This window comes from Geotrypetes seraphini, chromosome 1 (assembly GCF_902459505.1).
Source record: "Geotrypetes seraphini chromosome 1, aGeoSer1.1, whole genome shotgun sequence".
Classification (NCBI taxonomy): domain Eukaryota; kingdom Metazoa; phylum Chordata; class Amphibia; order Gymnophiona; family Dermophiidae; genus Geotrypetes; species Geotrypetes seraphini.
Genome location: NC_047084.1, coordinates 210,647,910 through 210,668,788, shown reverse-complemented (window position 1 = coordinate 210,668,788; position 20,879 = coordinate 210,647,910). Strand labels below are relative to the sequence as shown.

At 45.8% G+C, this 20,879-nt stretch overlaps 2 protein-coding genes across 3 annotated transcripts in view; one reads left to right on the top strand and one right to left on the bottom strand.

Annotated features, from left to right (window-relative positions):
* The window catches only part of SRD5A3 (steroid 5 alpha-reductase 3), a 44,966-nt gene extending 26,042 nt beyond the window's left edge, over positions 1–18,924 (bottom strand). The window contains 5 exon segments of the mRNA XM_033958869.1: positions 3,641–3,832; positions 6,812–6,874; positions 6,877–6,942; positions 6,945–6,961; positions 18,746–18,924. Coding sequence (XP_033814760.1) covers positions 3,641–3,832; positions 6,812–6,874; positions 6,877–6,942; positions 6,945–6,961; positions 18,746–18,924 — 517 coding nt within the window.
* A 221-nt stretch (positions 18,925–19,145) lies between these two features.
* The window catches only part of TMEM165 (transmembrane protein 165), a 74,143-nt gene continuing 72,409 nt past the window's right edge, over positions 19,146–20,879 (top strand). Inside the window, exon 1 of one of the 2 annotated variants that reach the window (XR_004539523.1) lies at positions 19,146–19,583. Coding sequence is in view for 1 of the 2 variants with exons in the window: in XM_033945257.1 (XP_033801148.1) it covers positions 19,572–19,583 (12 nt within the window). In the remaining variant the exon portion in view is untranslated. The remainder of the gene's footprint in view (positions 19,584–20,879) is intronic. The other variant, XM_033945257.1, reaches the window with a different exon arrangement.

Here is a 20,879-nt window from a genome sequence, read left to right as displayed (position 1 = left end):
GAAACCTGGCTCCAAGACAATGATGGGATAACACTAGGCGAACTATGTCCTCCAGGCTACCAAGCCCTAGCCTGCTCACGTACCGCTGGAAAAGGAGGTGGAGTGACTGCCATTATCAAGACCTCCACCACACCAAAACTGATAAACTCCATCAATATACCCTCCCTGGAAGCACTTGCTTTCACCATAAGCCACAAACACAAAATCGCCCTCATACTCCTCTACAGAACCCCTAGCTCCCCAACAGATACCCTAGAGACCCTCCTCGAATTCATCACTGAACTATCCATCTCACACAAACACGTGACCATCCTGGGAGATTTCAATTTCCCAGACTACCCCAACACCTCAGGACAAATTGACAACTTCCTCTCCTCCCTCACCGACATGGGATTTCATCAAGCTATAACCACCCCCACGCACTCAGCAGGCAACATCTTAGACTTGCTCTTCACCCTCAGAGGCCCAACTGCAGAGCCCCAACAAACAACTTATACCACCACACCAGTCCCATGGTCAGACCACCACCTCATTGAATTCAAACTCCCACTTGAAACTACCTAGCCCCACGCAAAGACCCTACCCCTCCCACCCTACGTTAACTCCCTAACTCAGTCAGCCCTCCAGCAATGGCCGCGGGCATTCGCACCCTAAACGAAACCTGCACCCAACATCCCCACTCCATTGACCAAGCAGCCTCCGCATGGCACTCCAACATCCAATCCCTCTATAATAGCCTTGCCCAGACAAAAACAACCCAAATAATCACCAACAAAGCACCTGCTCCCTGGTACACCAGTGACCTCCGATCATAAACGATCACTGAGGAAAGCAGAAAGGATCTGGATCAAACACCCGAACTCAGAAACCAAAGCCCAGTGGAATAACATATCATACAAAGCTGCCATCCTAGAAGCGAAAAAGACCTACTACTCTCGCCTCCTTCAACTAGCCCCTTCTAGATCCAAACAACTGTTCACCCTCACAAACCAATTCTTCACCAGCGCCCAAAGAAAAAGTCACAACAACCAAACAGAACTTGATAGTGAGACTCTCTCGGACTTCTTCCAGTCCAAAGTACAAACCATCCGAGATAATCTTGACACCAACACCAAACCCACTCCTATTCAGCCCCAACTGATTCCAAATACCCCATCTTCCGTCACTCTCTCCCAATTTCATATGGCCACTCATACCGAGGTCCTCGAAACCCTGAGAGAACTCAAACCCTCCAACACCATCCTTTATCCCTGCCCATCCAGCCTCCTGCTGTCTACAGAAGATGCCATGGCAGAATCCATCCTCCCCATCATTAACACCTCTCTAACCACTGGGACTGTTCCCCTCAGCTGGAAGTCAGCTATTATTAAGCCCACTCTCAAAAAACCCACCCTTGATCCTAACGAACCCGGCAACTATCGCCCAGTCTCCAACCTCCCATTTGTCTTCAAACTCCTTGAACGAATTGTGCTCCACCGACTACACCCTTTCATTGAAGAACAAGCTGCTCTATCCCCTGCCCAGTCCGGCTTCCGAAAAGGCCACAGCACAGAGTCAGTACTCCTTGATATCATTGATGACAGCTGGGCAATACTCGACAAAGGCAGTGATGCCCTACTAGTCCTACTTGACCTCAGCGCTGCCTTTGACACAGTCGACCACCACCTCCTCACATCCAGACTCTATGACCTCGGAATCAAGGACACAGCCCTCCAATGGATCACCTCCTTCCTCCATCAAAGGATCCAAACTGTCCTACTAGGGACACACAAATCTCACTCCAAGCCTATCAAATATGGTGTTCCTCAAGGCGCCCTTCTATCCCCCTCCTATTCAACCTCTACATCAGGCCTGTCATTGATATAGCACAGAAATATAGCATTAAAATCCACTCTTATGCAGATGACATCCAGCTGCTCCTCCCACTAGGCGAGAACCAGTCGTCCCAAATTGCTAACCTACAACAATGCCTATCTGACATGAAAGCTTGGATGTCAAACAACAAACTTTAACTTAACGCCTCTAAAACCGAACTCTTATGGATCAGGAAAAAAAGCACCAAATACACACGTCCCACACTAGCATGGGACTCCACTCTATTAACGGCAACAGATCAGGTACGCAGCCTAGGAGTAACCTTAGACGGACACCTATCCCTATCTGCCCACATATCCCAAGTAATCTCCACCTCCTTCTACTACCTCCGCCAACTGAAAAGGATCAAACCCTACATCTCCACACCTGACCTCGCCCCAACTCCTTTACGCATATGTCCTCTCCAGAATGGATTACTGTAACTCCCTATTTAATGGCCCTAACCAAAAATAATCTCAAACGCCTCCAACGGGTCCAAAATACAGCTATCCGCCTCCTATACAACCTCAACTACCATGATCCTGTCTCCCCAGCACTCCACGCTGAACACTGGCTCCCAATTAGCCAGCGCTGTGCTTTCAAGGCCCTAGCAATAGCCCACAAAATAATTTATACCACCACCCCCTCCTACATAAAATCCAAGCTTCCCATCTACACACCCACTCGCACCCTCCGCTCAAAATCGGAAATACGCCTACGCATTCCCCCTGGAAGGTCCCTCCTCTCAGAAACTGCCCGCAAACGATCCTACAGCCACTTCATTCCACATCTCTGGAACCAACTCCCCCCTCAACTCAGACAACAGATCTCATTATTGACATTCCGTAAAATGGTAAAGACCCTCCTCTTCAACTAAAGGTCACCCTCAGTCCTCACCCCCCTTAAACCCCCCTCTCTCTTCCCTCCCCTGTCTAACTTCTCCCTAAATTTCGGTTACAGTCCTCTCTTAGTCTGTACGCGGATAAATTGTATCTAAACTCAAATAACTTGTACTAAACTAAACTACTCATACCAAACTAAACGACTGATACTAAACTAAACTACTTATACTTAAACTCTTCTCTTAATTTGCTGTATACTCCCTGTATTTAACTACTTCGCAGTCCTGTATGTCCAAACACTTAACCTATAGTACTTCTTATTTGTCTAATTACTCTCCATTGTGTATGTTTACCTGTAGACCATTCTGAGCTACTGGGAGAACGGGATAAAAAATCTAAATAAATAAATAAAAATAAAATAATGAAGAACTTTGGTGTACATTATGCGCTGCCATACAGTATATTAAAGAGGAAAGGATGAAAGTTGCAGGTTTTTTTGGGATAGGTTGCCCATTGCTCACCACCTTAGCTAGCAGATTATCCAGCTCACCTAACTGTACCCCACCCTGGCATCTTGTTGGTCTGTCTTGTTTGTTTAGAAATAAGAGGCAGAAATATCATTAGGAAATTTTGCTTCATAAACAGGGCAGTGGATACAGTCTTTATTCACATTTTCCATTTAATGATCCTGCTGCTATTGATTTGAATAACAAATTATTGCTGGGTTTTATTAGACAGTGGTAGAGGATTCTACTGTGAGCTGGCATGGTAAATGCTCCAACGCTCATAGAATTCCTATGAGCGTCAGAGCATTTACCTTCCCAGCCTGCAGTAGAAACCTCTACTGCCGTTTAGTTAAAGGAGCCCTATAACAGCAATTAAGCCATTAAAAATAAATTCAGTACATTAAGGAAGTAAGAGCAATGCTCTGAACAGGCACTTACCAGTCCAGACTTCAAGTGACACTTGAGATAGCACAGTTAAACCAAGAATAACATAGTAGCTCAGACCAAAACAGTACTGGACAAGGTGAATTACTCCTGGAGAGAAGACACTGATGAAGAGGCACTCCATCAGCCTTCGAACACTATGCAGCCATAAAAGTTCAAGAACCAAGAGGACAGACAGCTCAGCACCTATAAGTTAAACAGACATGATAGGCCATAAAATGTTCCTGTTCGTTAACAGTTTTATTCGCAAATTCTAACTGATTTAACATTTTTTTCTGTATAAATAAAAGCAAATTCATTCCCAGTAAAACTTATCTGTGATACCCACCAGATCAAAAATCGCCATATTTCAACGATGGACACACCTGAAAGCAAAAGCTATTTTACCTCTATGTTATGCTGTCTACACTGAAAATGCTGAAATTTAAAACCCCTATGTCCGAAAGTCTGTATTTCCCACTAAAGTTTACTCTTGTAACCTAAGAAAGAAGAGGCAAGCTAACCCAATCCAGATTAGGGCACAGCTGACATGACTTTCGGGGCTTCTACCCAGGGCATTGCTGGTTATGGATACAAGGGACTCAAGTCCTGAATCTGCTGTTCAGTGCATTAAATTTTAGGCTCTCCATTTCTAGAGTTGTGTGCTCTTGTATTTCTTGTCTCCCTCCAGATTACTACTTATTTCTACAATGCTGCCAGACAAATGAAGTGCTGTACATTTATATTAACCATGAAGAGACAATCCCCTCTCAACAGAGTTTATCTAATCATGAGGGATTTCCAAATATACAAGCGTTATTTTGCTCCCATTTGAGTACCTGCACAATTGAAGAGGTGCAAAGTAGGCGATGCTCCGGCTGCCTCTTTATCACAGTCTTCTCAGTCAGGGACTAATCCCCATGGAGAATCCACAGCGCTTTGGTCTTAATGCATGGCTTTTGAGTGCTCAGCGCTGATTCGCAAAGGCTATTCCAACTTGGTTATTGCCATGCTGCTTTGGGCTAAGAAGCCCTCTACTCTGATGTCTTATGCAAAGGTCTGGCGGGCTTTTCAGCAATGATGTGCCAAGGACTGCTTCAGGCTCCTATTCCGGTGGAACTGCTTCAGGCTCCTATTCCGGTCATCCTGACTTTCCTTCAAGTTTGTGAAAAAGGCCTGACTGTGGCTTCCCTCAAGGTACAGATGACCGGTCTTTCTTGCTTTCTGACACAAGATCGCAGGTCTTCACCGACGGCTAATCCTGATGTGACCAGATTCCTCTTGGGAGCTCTCCAGTTGAGGCCTCTACTGAGGCGTCCCTTTCCAACCTAGAACCTTAATGTTGTTCTGAAGGGTCTCACTAAAGTTCCACATGAGCCCTTCGAGGGAGTCCAGCACAGTCTGGTGTGGCAGGCCCATGCAGCAAAAAAAAAAAAAAAAAAAAAAAAAAGCAGAAGCCCCGATCTCCACAGCAAGAGCCTCAAACTGTTTCTTAAGAATCATGTCCACATTGCATTCCTGAGCATCCTTCAGCATAATACCACCTTCGCTTGGGAGAACAGGACATTCGGCTGGTCAAAGAGCTACTGGAACTCTGGTGCCACGGGGATAAGCTTAGCTATGGCCTTAGCCACTTTCAAGGACCCCTTTGGGGTCTTCCACTGCTCCGTGACCAGGGCAGTAATGTCCTGATGTGCTAGAAAGGAAGAGGTCTGGGCGCTAAAATCACTCATGACCGACATCAGAAATAAAATGCTGGACAGAGACTGACTTGAAAAGGCGGTGGACACAAGGATCGCCCCCCTGGCCAGGAACCAAGCCTCTTAGCTACTGCCTGAACAGGGAACATGAGTCATCCAAGACTGAGTCAGAACCCAGGGATAAAAGTGGCATGAAATCTGACAATCCATCCGACCTGTCGTGATCCAAAAGATCACCAGAGCCAGAGGCCGGCTTGCTTACTCGAGAAGCAGACACTGTGAAGGAAGCCTATATATCACACCAATGTAAATATATTCACCATTCCCTCTTTCCAAATTGATCCACAGTGCCTCTTCCTTGCCCTGCAGATCCTGCAATTGTGTGGCTTTAATATGTTCTTTACAAACAGCATTTGATTTATGTGCTCTTACTGTAAACAATCCTGCCATATTAACGATGAGGTTAACATTCAAAGACACAACTACTCCTAAATTTAGAACCATAAAAAGTGGATGGAAACATGGATGGAATAAGGGAGGAAAATGGGTTAGGACTCGGGAGCTTAGCTGTGATTTTCAGCACTAGGCTTATAAATTAGACTCAAATCTAATGACTGATGGGCCTAAGTTTATAAACAGAACTTATGCTCCTAAATTAAGGATTTTCAACTGAAAAAAAACTAACCCCCTCTTCTACGAAACTACGCTAGCAGTTTCTAACGCAGGGAGCCGCGCTAAATGGCCCACGCTCATAGGAACTTAATGAGGGTCGGGAGCAGCTAGCGTGGTTTCATAGAAGAGGGGGTTAGGGTACAGTTCTGTAAAGTGGTGCCAAATATAGGTGCTCCTAACCTGTTACAGAATAGTAGTGCAAAGCCACTTTTGTGTGCTGGTGTGCCTAACTGCACCTTGCAATGGTCACATCTGATATTCTATAAGGAGCGTACATTGCAAGGCAGAATACCCATGACATGCCCATGTTTCATCCACTGGTACAGCCCATTTGTTGTTATGTCCCATGTGATTAGTACACCAATTTCATAAAATAGCCTCTAGTACATACACATAAATGCCAATTTTGACGTTATTCATTTATCAGTTACTGTGTTTATTATACTACTTTATCTGACTGGCAGATCTCAGTGGAGTACAATAGAAACTAAGTTTAAGAAAAGAATGCCACAATTAAAATAAGAAAGGTCAACATGCAGACAAGAAATTACATAACCACATAATCATACTATAGATTAGTATGTGTATTTAACACCTAAATTTAGATGCCCTTCATAGAATTGCACTTTTAGACTCCTAAGTTTATTTGAAAATAGTACACAAATTTAGAGCTCAGATTCTTATGCATATTGGGTCAAATTTAGGCCACGCCCCAGCCATTCTTTTTTCTCCATTTGAGCCACCATCCAGAATGTATCCATATTATGACTGTAACATTAAAAAAATATTTATGTAGAAAGCACCTACCACTTACCCAGATTCTGGTACTCTGATTCCTTGTTGAGGGCACCAAGCACAGTTTGAAGCCATCCTGGAAAGGAAACTTTAAGAACAGAGCCCGACTAAGTAGCAGAAGCAGGAATCCATTCCAAAGAACAGACACAAATAAAAATGAGAGAACCACCTGCAGAGAAAATAAGAATCAATATTAACTGCTTTGACTTCCCAAGTTCCATTAACATTTCCTACTTAGTATGTTTTACCAAACATATGGTTTCAAAGGAGCCAGTTACGCTGTAGGTGCCAGTAGATGCAGAGCACCCTCAACAATGAGCAAGCTCTTTCACTGTCTACAAAGGAGGTGATTTGTAATGTGCCTGGCACTCCTATTCATTTTGAAATGTTGGCATCTATGTCCAAAGTCAGTTTAATTGGTGTTAATCATTATGGTAATTGACCAAGCCATTTAAAACCAATTAAAATGCAATTTAAAAATGTAGGCACCTACAAAAAATGGCACCATAATCATGTCTACAGAAGAGACTAACATCAAAGTAGACATGTTCACTGTTTTCTATTAAAAACCATCGTGAATATGGTGAAACCGCGAATACCATGGTGGGAGACCTGGCCTGCTCCAGAAGGAGAGGCAAAACACAGTGAAGAAAGTGCTGGGAATCAGCGATTTTCTCTGTAAACACTTGGAATCAGCAATTTCTCTATGCAAGCTGATGTAATTGGGGGGGAGGAGCCAGCAAGCTAAAAACCGCGAATAATCAAAACCGCGATTGCTGAAACCGTGAATTCAGAGGAAGAAGTGTATATGTTTAAATAGGACAAGTTTAGTACCAGGAGTTGTACTACTACTAGTATTTATCACTTATATAAGCACTGAAAGGCATATACAGCGCTCTACATTTTGACAACCAATAGACGATCCCTGCTCAGAAAAGCTTACAATCTAACTTGGACAGACAGACATATAGGGTTGGGGATGCAGAACCCAAGGCGAGAGGAGTTAGGAGCTGAAAGCAGTCTTGAAGAGGTAGGTTTTTAACTTTGAATTTAACACTGCCAGAGACGGAGCCCGCCATAGCGATTTGTGCAGTTTATTCCAGGCATACAGCGCAGCAAGATAGAAGGACGGAGTATGGAGTTGGCAGAGGAGGAGAAGGGCACAGTTAAGAACGACTTACCAGCTAGGCGGAGATTGCGGGGGAAACATAGAGGGAGATAAGTGAGGAGAGATAGTGAAGGGCAACTGAGTGAATGCATTTGTAGGTAAGAGGAGTTTGAATTGTATTCAGAAATAGATGGGAAACCAATGATGTGACTTTAGGAGGAGTACCGGTAATGTAAGTATAGCATCTCTCATGAAATATGAGTCGTGCAGCTGAATTCTGGACAGATTGAAGGGAAGAAAGATGGCTGAGCAGTAGACCTGACAGTAGCGAGTTGCAATAATGTAAGCACGAGGTGATGAGGGCATGGATAAGGGTTTTGGGTAGTGTGCCTGGAGAGGACGGGTCAGATTTTGGCAATATTATAGAGGAAGAAGCAGCAGGTTTTAGCAATGTTGTATCTGGGTGGAAAAGGAGAGAATCAAAGATGACTCTGAGATTGTGAGTAGACAAAACAGGGAGGATGAAAGTGTTGTCCACAGAGACAGAGAACGGGGGAAATGGGAGGTGGGTTCATACGAAAGGCGTTCATACGAAAGGCGTTCCATGCCCTTTGTTATTTTGGTGGCTCTTCATTAAACCTTTTCTAATTCTGCTATATCTTTTTTGAAATATGACAACCAGAATAGAGAATGACACGGTGACAAAATTCATCACCATCCCCGTCGCCGCGGATAACCGCGGGAAACCATCTTCATGTCATTCTTTAAGGAGAGAGGGAAGAATCAGAGTATGAATGGCCACAACCACTGACCCGCAAGCTTTGCTTTGAAGAATACTGGTGTAGAAGGACCGAGGTTGAAATAGACACTAGAAAATGACATAGGATTATTTCCCGCGGTTATCCACGGGGAAGGGAACGGTGATGAATTTTGTCACAGTGTCATTCTCTAAACCAGAATTGAATACAGGGATCTGGACAGGCCCTGTTGGCCTCTCGACTCCGCACCCCCTACCCCCCCCTTGAACTCTTATTCTTGCTATGCCAGTTCCTACTTCTCCTATACCCCACCCTCCTTAACAGCATATGCGTCACTTGACAATGTACATGCAGAAATCAAAACACGGACACTTTCTGTTGGGAAAAACCCCAACCGCAGCTGTTAATTGGAAACCAAATTAACAGCAGAATAATAACTCCTGAGCTATACATAAGTGCCTTGAGAAACCAAATATATAGCCTCCTGCCAGCAAGGGACTGGGGGATGACATGGACCTCATGCCCCAATGGGTCACCCGAACCAATGGCATCAGCTCCATCGCTTACTGGCAGCCAACGCTCATCGCCCGATGAGCCCAGAAACCAGTAGCTTGGGTATCACCGCTACTGCGACATCCCAGGCCCTGCTGCCCATATATACTACGCCACATAGAAGGGTGGGAGGGAAACAGACCCTGAGCCTCAGAGATCCCGGCCCACTGAGATTTCTTTCAGTTCCTCGTCATCCTTGAAAACCATTTCTGGTTCAGGTAGATCTCTTAAATCTTCTTCAATACAGACCAAAAAATTACCGTAATTCAATCTGTCTGCTATGGCCTTGTCCTCTCTGTGCCCCTTTTGTTTTGGATTCCCTCAGGCTTTCTGCTTTTGATGTACCTGAAAAAGTTGATACTGTGAATTTTTGCTTCTGTGGCAAATTTATCTTTATATTTTCTTTTAGCCTTATTTATCAATGTTTTGCATCTAATTTGCATTTTTATTTTGGGAGGTGTCATTAATTCAAAATTTCATTTTTAGATACATTGGATCTTTTAAAAAAAAAATTTATATACAGGGGAAGCCTCTGAGCAGAGCTCCGCCAGAACCGCTTCAAAAAAGCGCAGATATGCCCCTCTAATTGAGCACTCCACAATTTTAATAAGAGCGGATGGCAACGGGAGCCAGAGCATGTCACCAGACGGAAATTGGATGCTTATCATTTTTGCGGGGAGCAAACAAGGTCCGCAGAAATCCACAAGAACTAGCCCCTCACAGGAAACATAAATGGCGGAGCCTACGGGTGTGCCTCTCAGCCATGAGGCACAGAGCATGGTCACAACTTCTCAGCCATGTGAAGAGTTTCACACATAATCGGACTTCCTCAGAGAGCTGTTACTGGAGATCCGTACCGAAATGCAAACCATGAGAAACATATCATCAACGTGGTCACTGAAATGAAACAGGAGCTAGTGGACCTCATGCGGTGGCAAGATGAGGTGGAAGCCCATGCAAACGAAGTGACTGAGGATATGATTGAGGTGTGAAGCAAACGGTGGAGGGCTTCCGGCAGGAGAAGAGGCCCTTTGGGACAAACTGGAGGACTTAGAACACCGGTCCTGCCAGTGTAATTTGCGGATACAGGGAGTACCAGAGGAGGGTGCCTATCAGAATGCAAGGACAGGTGGCCCTCGATATTTTGTACGGACATATTGCTTCCGTGCCAGATCTTGAAACTGAGAAAGCTCCAAGGCTAATTTGCTGAGGGTCATAGTGCTGTGCTTAAGCAGTTTCAGAGTTATAAGAGGAGATATTCCATGCAGCAAGGAAGTTGCCGGAGTATAAATAGCATATCACTGTGGACAAATACGAGGATGAGGCAGCGGGTCACACTGTGGAAATGCAAAGATCTTCAGCCAGTGATAACCATCTCCAGAAGGAAGGATTGAGGTATCGTACCACTTTGCGATGGCACTCACTGTGAGGGAACCACTAGGAGATTGCGCACTCTGGACGAAGCATGGTCAGTCTTACACTCTCTATAAGCACCTAATCTCACGGAGCGGATGCTGGGTGGAGCAGGAGGATCTGAACAGGACAGGTCCACCAGTTGCAAGTGCCAGACCAGGCAAAAAGCGTGCCAGGGAGATCGGATAATGGACAGCCCACCTGAATGGAGTGTGGAGGATATAGTGATACTGACTCATTCTTTTGGTGGAGCTTTCCGTCAGAGATGGGGCTGGAGATTATACAAAGGGAGTGGGAGATGGTGGAACAGAGGGGTTAGTGGGTGTGAATCGTGTGTGTTTGGGGTTGGGTCTTATCCTATTATGTCAGTGGTGGCGGTGTTGAACTGAGCTTTTGCTAGGGGGCGGCTGGCCTGGATAGTGTTACTTCCTCTTGTAGGGGGTCTTGGGTCTGGTTGGACAGGCTCAGGCCACATGGCAGGGAGGGGGTTAAGGTGGGGGGAGGTAGCGGGGGGGTGTTAGGGAGATCCTCTATTTCTGGTATTTGATTTTGGGTGGCCAATTGGTGCTCTGGCATAGCTCGGTCAGGGCTGGGATGGCCGGGCTGCCGGATGTAGTGTTTGTGGGGAATGGAACTCTCCTAACACACAACTGTTCTGGTTAAAATAGTCACATGGAAAGTGTGTGTGTGTGGGGGGGGGATTAATTTTCCCATTAAACGCACAAAGATTTTACAACAGTTACAGAGCCATAAGGTGGATAACACTTTCCTCCAAGAAACCACTTGAATGATTACTGAACATGCAAAATTGATAGCAGTGGTGGGTGGGGGAGTGTGTAGCTGCATTTACATCTACTAAACTTCAAGTAGTGGTGATATTGTTTCATAAGGAATTTGCTGATGACCCTGCAACTAATAGCTAGATAATGGGGAGGGAAGATGTGTGCTCTGTCGGGGATCGATAGCATATAGAGATATGGTGTTTTGTAGTGTCTATGCCCTTAATGTATGTGATCCGGTCTTCTTTATCACCTTGACACATAAACTGTTGCCTTACGCGCATTGTCATCTTGTGGTTGGGGATGTTAGAGTGGACTGCATGGGTCCCGCAGGCCTGGAGCACAAGCAGGAGCATGGGAGCTTTGTCATTTCAGTGACCAATTTAGAGTTAATTGATGCCGGGAGGGTGTGGCATGGTGAGGAAAGGGATTTCACACACGTCACGAGCGCATGGTTCTCAATTGCGCATTGACTACCTGTGGGTTACTGAGTCGGTGTTCCTGGAGTTAGAGAGGGTGGATATTAGCTCATATACTATATTGGATCATGCATGGGTTAGTAGGAAAGTGGTCGGGGGAAGTGCCATTTCCACAGGCAATATGGTGGGTGTTTCCTTTAGCCTTTTATGGGAATGTGAAATTTCGGGAACAGATATTGCATCCTGGAAAGAATATAGAGAGCACAATGCATCTCGCGAAAGGGGACCTGATCCTTTTTTAGGGAGGCGGCCAAGTCGGTTCTCCACGGGGATATCTTAAGTTATGGTAGTCATTTTGAAGAAGGTGCAAGATCACAAAATTTTTGAGATTAGAAAAGTTGATTCGCAAGGCAAGGCAGCGAAATGGGCATACACATAACATTACTCATCAGCAGGAGTTAATTGAACATTAGGTGGCTTTGAACACACTCCTACATCATGTGGGTGTGCAAATCTCTCCCATATTATAAGTACCAGTTCTATCAGTTTGGAATAAAGGGGGTAGCCTCTTGGCCTGCTTGATCTCGGTCAGGATGGGCCTGAAGTGGGTGCAGACCTTGAGGAATGAGAGGGGGGACAAGAGTAACAACAGATCAAGGTATAAGTGAGATTTTCCTCCAGTATTACCAGCGGTTATATAGCCATCCTCTGGAGGAGGGGGTGCTTGCATCCCTCTATTTGGAGGGTTTTGCAGCTGCCCTGCGTAACTGCACAGGCCAAAGAGCATTTAAATGCGCCCATTTCTCCTGAGGAGGTTTATTGAATGATTACGCATAGTCCCTTGATGAAAGCGCCTGGAGAAGATGGATGTGGACTGAATTTTTATAAATTGTTGGGGAGCGAAGAGATTGCACAGCATTAGCTAAGTTGTTTTAATGTTATGATTCGAGCTGTCGCCTTACCGGAGTCCATGAATATCAATTGTATTGTGGTGTTGCCGAAACCCCGTAGAGATCTGGAATTGGCAGATTCATATAGATTCATATTTCTTTATTAAATACAGAGGTCAAGTTACTGGCAAAGATTATGGCCAATGGAATGGCCGCAGTTCTGCCAGGAATCATACATGATTCTCAGGTTGGCTTTGTGCAGGGCAGGAATACTGTATATTCAAGAATGTGTGGAAATTACTCCTGTCGCTGGAATATAGGGCTCATATGAATTCCCCGTCCGTGTTGATCAGCTTCGATGCTGAGAAAGCATTCGCAGGGTCAGGTGGGATTTCTTATTTGCCACTCTAACTGCATATGTCTTTGATGGGTTCTTTGTTTCGGCGGTCCAGACATTGTATGCCTCACCCCAAGCTAAAATTGTGTTGAAGGGTTATGAGTCAGAGAGGTTTTCATTTCATAGGGGCACTAGACAAAGCTGTCCATTATTGCCTTTATTATGTGTCTTAACCCCGGACCCATTAATTCAGGATATCCATTAGATGCCTGCAATAAGGAGGATTGGGTAAAACATCCTTCAAATTGGCGGCCTTTGCCGACGATTTGCTGGTGCATTTGACGGAGCCCCAATCCTCTCTGGCATCCTTGTTAGACATGGTCAAAGAATATGGGGACTATGTTGGGCACAAATGGGATTTTGCAAAGTTGGAGGCACTGCCTTCCTCAGAGGAGGTGAAGGCTTTATTGGGGGGGGGGGATCGGTTCCTGTGAAATGGGCAAACGGACTGTTTCTTTATTTGGGGGTTCTGATTTCCATGAATACCTCCTCCATCTACTGTCTGAACATAGACAGGTTGCAGCACACAACGACTACCTTGTTGGGAACTTGGCGGGATATCCCTATCTCATCGCTTGGTCGTTTAAGCTTGATTAGAATGACCATTCTGCCAAATGGCTTTGTGATGCAAAACCTTCCCTTTGAGTTGACCGGGGAAAGATCTGAGTATTCTGAATAGAGGGTTCACTAAATTTTGCTGGGCTGCTAAGAAATCAAAATGGCCCCTACAGATACTTTGGGGAAATTGGCAGAGAGGGGGTCTGGGCACATGCCAGATATGCAGACGTATAACTATGGGTATAGAGACTAAACCAAGCAAGACAATTGCAACACAGACAATGCCAGGCAGACAATCGCGCGCAGGACATCAGCGCGCTGGATTTGAATCACTATTTTAAAGTGCTCCAAGGGTGTGTGTGTAGGGAAACCACCCACTTTACTTACAACTGTTGGCACTCCCGTTGTGGGGGTGAAACCCCCCACCCCGATTATAGAGGAAACAGCCTTTTTCCCTCTTTTTTAGGGAAAAATTAGTTTCCTCTGTAATGGGGGAGGGGATCCCCCCCACCCCAACAGGAGTAAAGTGTGTGGGGGGTTCCCCCCCCAAGAGAGCTTTAAAATACTGTTTCAATCCAGCGCGCTGACATCCTGCACGCGATTGTCTGCCGGCATTGTCCACGTGCGATTGTCTTGTGCGGTTTTGACTCATCACCATAACTATACGCCCAAACACCTGGGCGACTGGGTGAATCAGATCCGAATGTACACCCCCCGTGAAGATGGAATAGGAATTTTTATGCACCCTTTAATGTTTTAGCTCTGCTACATAGAACTCGGGATCAGGTTCCTGCCTGTATCAGAGGTAGCATTCTTTTTCCTTCCTTGCAGGAGGCCTGGCATTGGATAATGAAGAAATTGGGGAGCGACGTTTAAGTGTCAGATTTATTGATGTTAAGGGGCAACCTCGTCTTTTCTGCCAGGGTGGGAGTGCAGAATTTTACAGGACTGGGGGGGGGAGGTCACAAAGTATCCATACATTAGAACATATATTGGGGGAGTATGGGGGGTGTAATGTCTTTTGAGGATTTTTGGAGGTTGGTGGGTGACACCCTGGAGAGTCGCTATTTGCATTTCCATCAGGTGGGGCACTATATCGCAACCCTCGACAGAGTACAATTGGGCAAACAGGGAATAAACTCTGTCAGTTTGTTTCAGCGGAAGAGGATACCTTGCTGTCAGTGGCTGGACTCCATAAGAGTATTCAAGTATTAGTGCCTGCACTAAAGATTTTACAAGGATTCACGTGGGATGGGAGACTGAACTGCAAGTAGATTTGGGACAGTGGGATATGGCCCGCACACTGCTCTCCACACCGTTGGTGACGCCCTGTGCTTGGTTACAGGAGACCCACTACAAGGTGACGCTGTGGGCTTACTTTACTCAAAAACAGCTATTTTATAGTGGCGGCTGACAATCACCCCTCTGTATGAAGTGTGGGCAGGGAGAGAATAAGCTGGGACATGCCTGCCCTGTTATTCAAAGTTTTGGGGTTTTGAATAGGACATGTTGTAACAAAATGGGGTGATTTTGGACATCAGCATATTTGTCTGCACTGTGTTTGGCATATGCCACCAGTTTGTATTTCTTGCATTGTCTGCTTTTCTGTTGACCTCAATAAAAAATTGTTTAACCATAAATTATTTATATACAACCTATCAATGGAGGCTGTTTTAAGCAGTTTTACATTTAGATATTCAAGCATTTTTCCCTATCTGCCTGGTGGACTCACAATCTACCTAGTGAACCTGGGGCAATGGAGGATTAAGTGACTTGTCCAGGATCACAAGGAGCAGCGCAGGGCTTGAACCTACAACCTCAGGGTGCTGAGGCTGTAGCTCTAACCACTAGGCCACTCCTTCCTCCATGTATGAGAGACATTTACATATAATGGAAGTGACAGGCATGCAAATCTTCCCCATCCATATTCATTAGAGCTATCTTGAAAACTTGACTGTAAGTAACATAGTAAATGCTGGCAGATAAAGACCTGAACGGTCCATCTAGTTTGCCCATTAGTTTTTCTCATTAAAAATACATGATTAAGTTAACTTGTCTCTTCTTTGAAATTTCTGACCCATAGACTAAAGTCCACCTAGAATTGTCCTAGGTTCCATACTGCTGAAGTTGCCATCCAAGCTCCAGCCTATCCAACCATCCCGCTGTTTGCAGGATATCTACTGTATAGTCTAGCCAGTAACGTCCCTCATGTTCCAAGTTAGTGGAGATCCCATTGTTGCCCTCGTGACGGCAACCAATCAAGAATGGGCACAGGGGTGAGGCTTGAGATGGCAAACATCGCTCCTGCCCTGCACAGCACAGCATTGTTTGGAGGAGGCAGCCAGCGTAGTTGTCCAGAAGGTATTTACTGGCGAGGGAGCTATTTAAGGAGGGGGATGATGTATTGCTCCATGTATAGGCTGCCCCATTTAAGCAAGCCACGCCCACTAGGCCGATTTGCAAATCTATGTATAGGCCATGGCCTATATATGGGGAAATACGGTAAATATTGTTAAACTAGTAGATAGAATTCCTATTAAAGCATCAGTCTTTGGGGAGTGAGAAAGGAGGGGCTTATTATGTGATGATCTGGGTGTTTGAATTTTATTTGATTTTAAATAGAGGTAGAATGGGGTTGATTAGCCTTGTGCTCTAAGGCATTAAGGAATACAGATGTCTCAGTGTGCTTTGTGTAGTTTAGTTTTGTAGTTAACATTATATATTGCTAATAAGATTATATTGATCATACAGTATATGAAGAATGAATGGAAGAATCGTTATTACAATTGGTACTACTATGGGGGTAGGTCTTGGCAGAGCTTGGGTACCTCCAAACAAAAAGGCATTTTTGCTGCCCCCTGAAATAGTCTATTGCTCTATCTCCTAGCTTCTTCCACAAAATCAGTGTCCCCACTTAAAAACATAAAAGACATTTTTTTTGAAATTGCCCGTCCTGCAAAAAGAGATGCTTCTCAAGACCAGTACTGTAAATTAGTGCTGCCCGATTTCCAATTTGAATCGATTCACTTCGGGTGAATCGATTTACCCCCCCAAAAAATTGGCCTCCCGATTTGGTGACTAACCCCTCCCCCCTAAGCAAGAATGACAGCGCTGCCTCTTGCTGGCCGGCTGCTGCTGCTTTTGCTTTAAGGGGCGAGGGTCAGTCAGGAAGTGCTGCAGTGTCCTCCGGCTTCCCCCTGACCTCCTGCTTTTGCCTAACTGTTGTTCTGAGACGGCAGCCCGTCCCCCGGCTCTTGTTTGCCGGCCTCCTTTGCGCTTCTTCCACCAAGCCAACCGGGCTAGAGTGGAGCCGCAGGAGCGACGTCAGCACCGCTGTTTTGAAGCGCAGACGACCGGGGATAGAGAGCTCAGCCCATGAAGAGCGTGAAAAGAGGGAGGACTGACAGGAAGGAGCTGGATACCTCTGCTTCCACAAGCAGCAGCCTGAGGACATATTGCCATCTTACCACTACAGCCTGTCCAGGTGTGGAGCCCTCTGGGACCTCAGCCTCTGCCACCAGTGCTCCCCCAGCCCATCTTGCAGCCGCCGGCACTCACCCAGTTGCAGCCACCACAGCTTCAATGAACGCGGAGAGGCCTCGCCCACACCCTGCGATTGCCAGCACTCAAGGGGCGCCTACAGCCCTGCTACTGCCCATGCTAGCCATCTACACCCACAGCTGCAGTCCAAGAAAGATTTCAATAACTTTAAAATGTGGAAGGTGCCTGTCTTTTGAGTGCCATGGCCGTTTAAGGGCACAAATTCCTCCATCTGACAGCAGCCTTGCACTGATCAGGGATTGACCTGATTTTAGTTGATTTTTCTGCTAGGTTTCTATCTATTTAGATTTTAAAAAAAAATTCTTCTATATATTCAGTTTTGGTTTAATTATTTTTCTTATCTTATCTTATTTTATTTCAATTTTATTTTAGTGGGATGGTTGTTTTTTAAATTAAATTTATTTAATTTCATTCTTCCTCCCTATTTTATCCATATTATAGTTTTAGACTGTGAGCCCATCTGGGAGTAGAGAATATTTTAGTGTAGAAGTACACGGAGGGAGGGAAGGGGGGGGGGGTTAAAGAGACATGCATATACCGGACTGGGGGAAGGAGGGGATGAAGAAATAATGGGTCTAAAAACAGAGGAGGAGAGAGAGAGATGGGTGGACAATGGGATTTAGGGAGGGAAGGAACAGAAAGGGAGAGAAGTTGGGCACAAGGAATGGTGTGGGGGATGGGTGGGTGAGAGATACAGATACTGAACAGGAGAGTAGTTGAGAAGAGAAAGGGAGAGCTGGTGGACCCTGGGGTGGTGGGAAGGAGGGAGAGATGCTGGATGAAAGGGTAGTTAAGAAAAGGTGGATCTGTGGATGGAGACGAAAAAAAAAGAAAGATGCCGGAAGGGAGGCCAGAGATAGCAGATGGATGGTTAGCACGGAGAAAGAAGAAAGAAGGAGACCCTGGCATGAAGACAACCAGATGCCTGGGACCGACAAGATTTGACTAATGACCAGACAACAAAAGGTAGAAAAACTAATTTTATTTTTCCATTTTGTGATTACAATATGTCAGATTTGAAACGTGTATCCTGCCAGAGCTGGTGTTAGACCGCAAACGTGAGCTAGGATTTAAGAAAGAGGAAAAGTCTTTTTTGTTTGTTTATTTTGTTAACACCACAGCCCCAGTGTGATTCGGAGAAGGCAAAGGGGGTGAAGAGGATATAAATAAACCACCAGGATATTTAAAAAAAACATCCAATTGGGCAGGAAAATCGAATCGAATAACCAATTCAATAGGCTGAATCGAATGGAATCGAAATGTTTTTTCCCCGAATCGGCAGCACTACTGTAAATAATGATAAAGCATCCTGGTGCGTTTAGATTAGAAGCTAAGCGTGACGTTGCTCGTCCTCCTCAGTTCTCCAAACCACCACCTAGCGACGGCCTTTACTCCGTCTCTCGGCAAAATCATGTTTCGGTCCCAATAATGAGGACATGGTAGTGGTAATTCAGTTCTAAACGACTCTACATTTGGCCGTAAAGAGCGAATAGCGGCAGGAACGCACCATGTCCTTACCTTTTGGGCAGGTAGTAGCACCTGGTGGCCGGAAGCTGACCCCGCCGCCGTACAGTCTTGCCGTAGCGGATGAACTCCTGGAAGAGACCGCTGGGTAGAACGGAGCTAAGATGCACTAACAGCGCGGCCAAGAAGGCTCCGGCCAGGAACAGCCAGAACCCGGCCACCACGGACAACATGGCGGCGAGCAGCAAAGGGTCACAAGACGCCCCTGTAGGGAGAAACCAGCTGAGCTCTCCCCCGCAAATCCTTTAGCAGCTTTTTTTGTGCTAGAGGAAAGTGTGATAAGAGTTCAGTTTTGTGGACGAGGGAACCTAGGGCCGCGTACGATCACCCCCCCCCCCCCCCCCCCCCCACACACACACACACACACACACAAAGTAGACCGATTCGGCTGATCCAGCGCTGTTTCTGCAGTTAAGATCTGTAGTGTGATGGCAAAATCGGGAGTACTGTACAAATCTCTGCAAGCACTCCGGGTGGGACTGGGTAAACGACGGACACACACGGATTTCTATGCTAATAGAGATCCATAGGATCCGCCCTTTACATTATTCTTTTTCAAAGAACGGGTCTGGGGCATTTCCTCCAGGCAGCTCCCAGACAACCCAAACTGGCCTGAGGTATTTACGTCTCCTAGCGCGATAAGAATCAAATATTTAACAACTAAGGCCAACAATTCCCGCCCATTCTTAAACTATATACATCCCTTCTCTAACGCAACTTCCTGCTTCCGGCGGGGCAGAACGTGGCAGCGGAACAGAACTGGCGTCAGTAAGGGGCGGGGCGCCGGAGAAGGAAATCATTGGGGCCGGCGACCTCAGACATGAGTTTGGAGGTAGGATTGAGATTGAGGTACCGGATCGCAGATGGGGAGGAGAATGGAAGGGAGAGTTAGATTATTGCGGGAGGGAGTCAGTCAGTCCCCGGTCCCGTGTGAAGAGAGATGCTGGGCGTGTGAAAGCGTGAGGGTAGTCAAATGTGTGTGACTTGGTATCTCTGAAGACAGCTGTTTCCTACAAAGATTGAGTTGGGGTTGGGGGGCGGTGGGGACAGGAGTCACTATTACTCTGTCTGCCTCCTACCTTCCCTCCTTTAGTCGATAGGAGGAGTTACTACATTTTATATAGTCAGAAATAATGTGGGGGCCTTGAATTAGGCTCGTTTGTTTAAGGCATATGTAGTAGAATGGTAGAATAGTCTTTTTCTCTACCTAATAGAGGTGGTTACATCCTTTATATTAGATGGTTACAATTTAACTGCTTTCTTGAAGTCTTTCCCTCTACCTAATACAAGGTGGTTACATTCTTTATTTTAGATGGTTACAATTTAACAGCTGTTCTAAATTTGTGGTTGTTTTTAGTCTTTTTGTAGAATGGGGTGGGCCATAAAGACCATGACATGGAGTGGGATTGGAGATTTTGGTTAGTCCAAACTCTTTAACTAAAAAAAAGTGTTCCACTTCTCTAGGCATAGGATTCACTAAGAGTTTACCTTGTCTTGAGTGAGCATTCTTATTGGTGTAGGTATTTTCTCTCCATTTGTAGTCATCCACACTTGTCCTTTTCCCCAAATCTTTCTTTGGTCTCTGTCTGAACTTTAGGAGGGGAGATTGCATGATAAAGTGGAGGACAAATGTAGCCTGTGCCATGTGCGCGGGGCATCCAACGCGTTTGTGCCTGACTCAGGAGAGAGCGGGTCGGAAGAGGAGTTGGAGCGGGGCGCCTCTCCAAGACTGCGACACATGGACTCCACTGCAGCGGTCACCAAAGTGGACCTCCAGCAGTGGCATGCGACATTAAGCATGAGGTGATGGCGGTGAAGAGAAATATCAAAGACGCTGTGAAGGAAATTAAGCAGGACCTGACAGACCTCATGGGGAGGGTGGAGGACACTGAGCGCCGCATCAGTGAGCAGGAAGATGTTGTTCAGGAGCTAAGTGGGGCATTTGAGACGGCCCAAAAGGACTGGCAGGATTGCTATGCTTATGTGGAAGACCGGTCACGCAGAAATGATGCTGCATTCGCGGAGTGCTGGACACCTCAGAATATGCTGACTCTGTGCGGGTGGTGCAGGAGATCTTCAGTGCAATCTTTTCATCGGAGGGGGAAACTCAGGACAATAACTTTGTGCT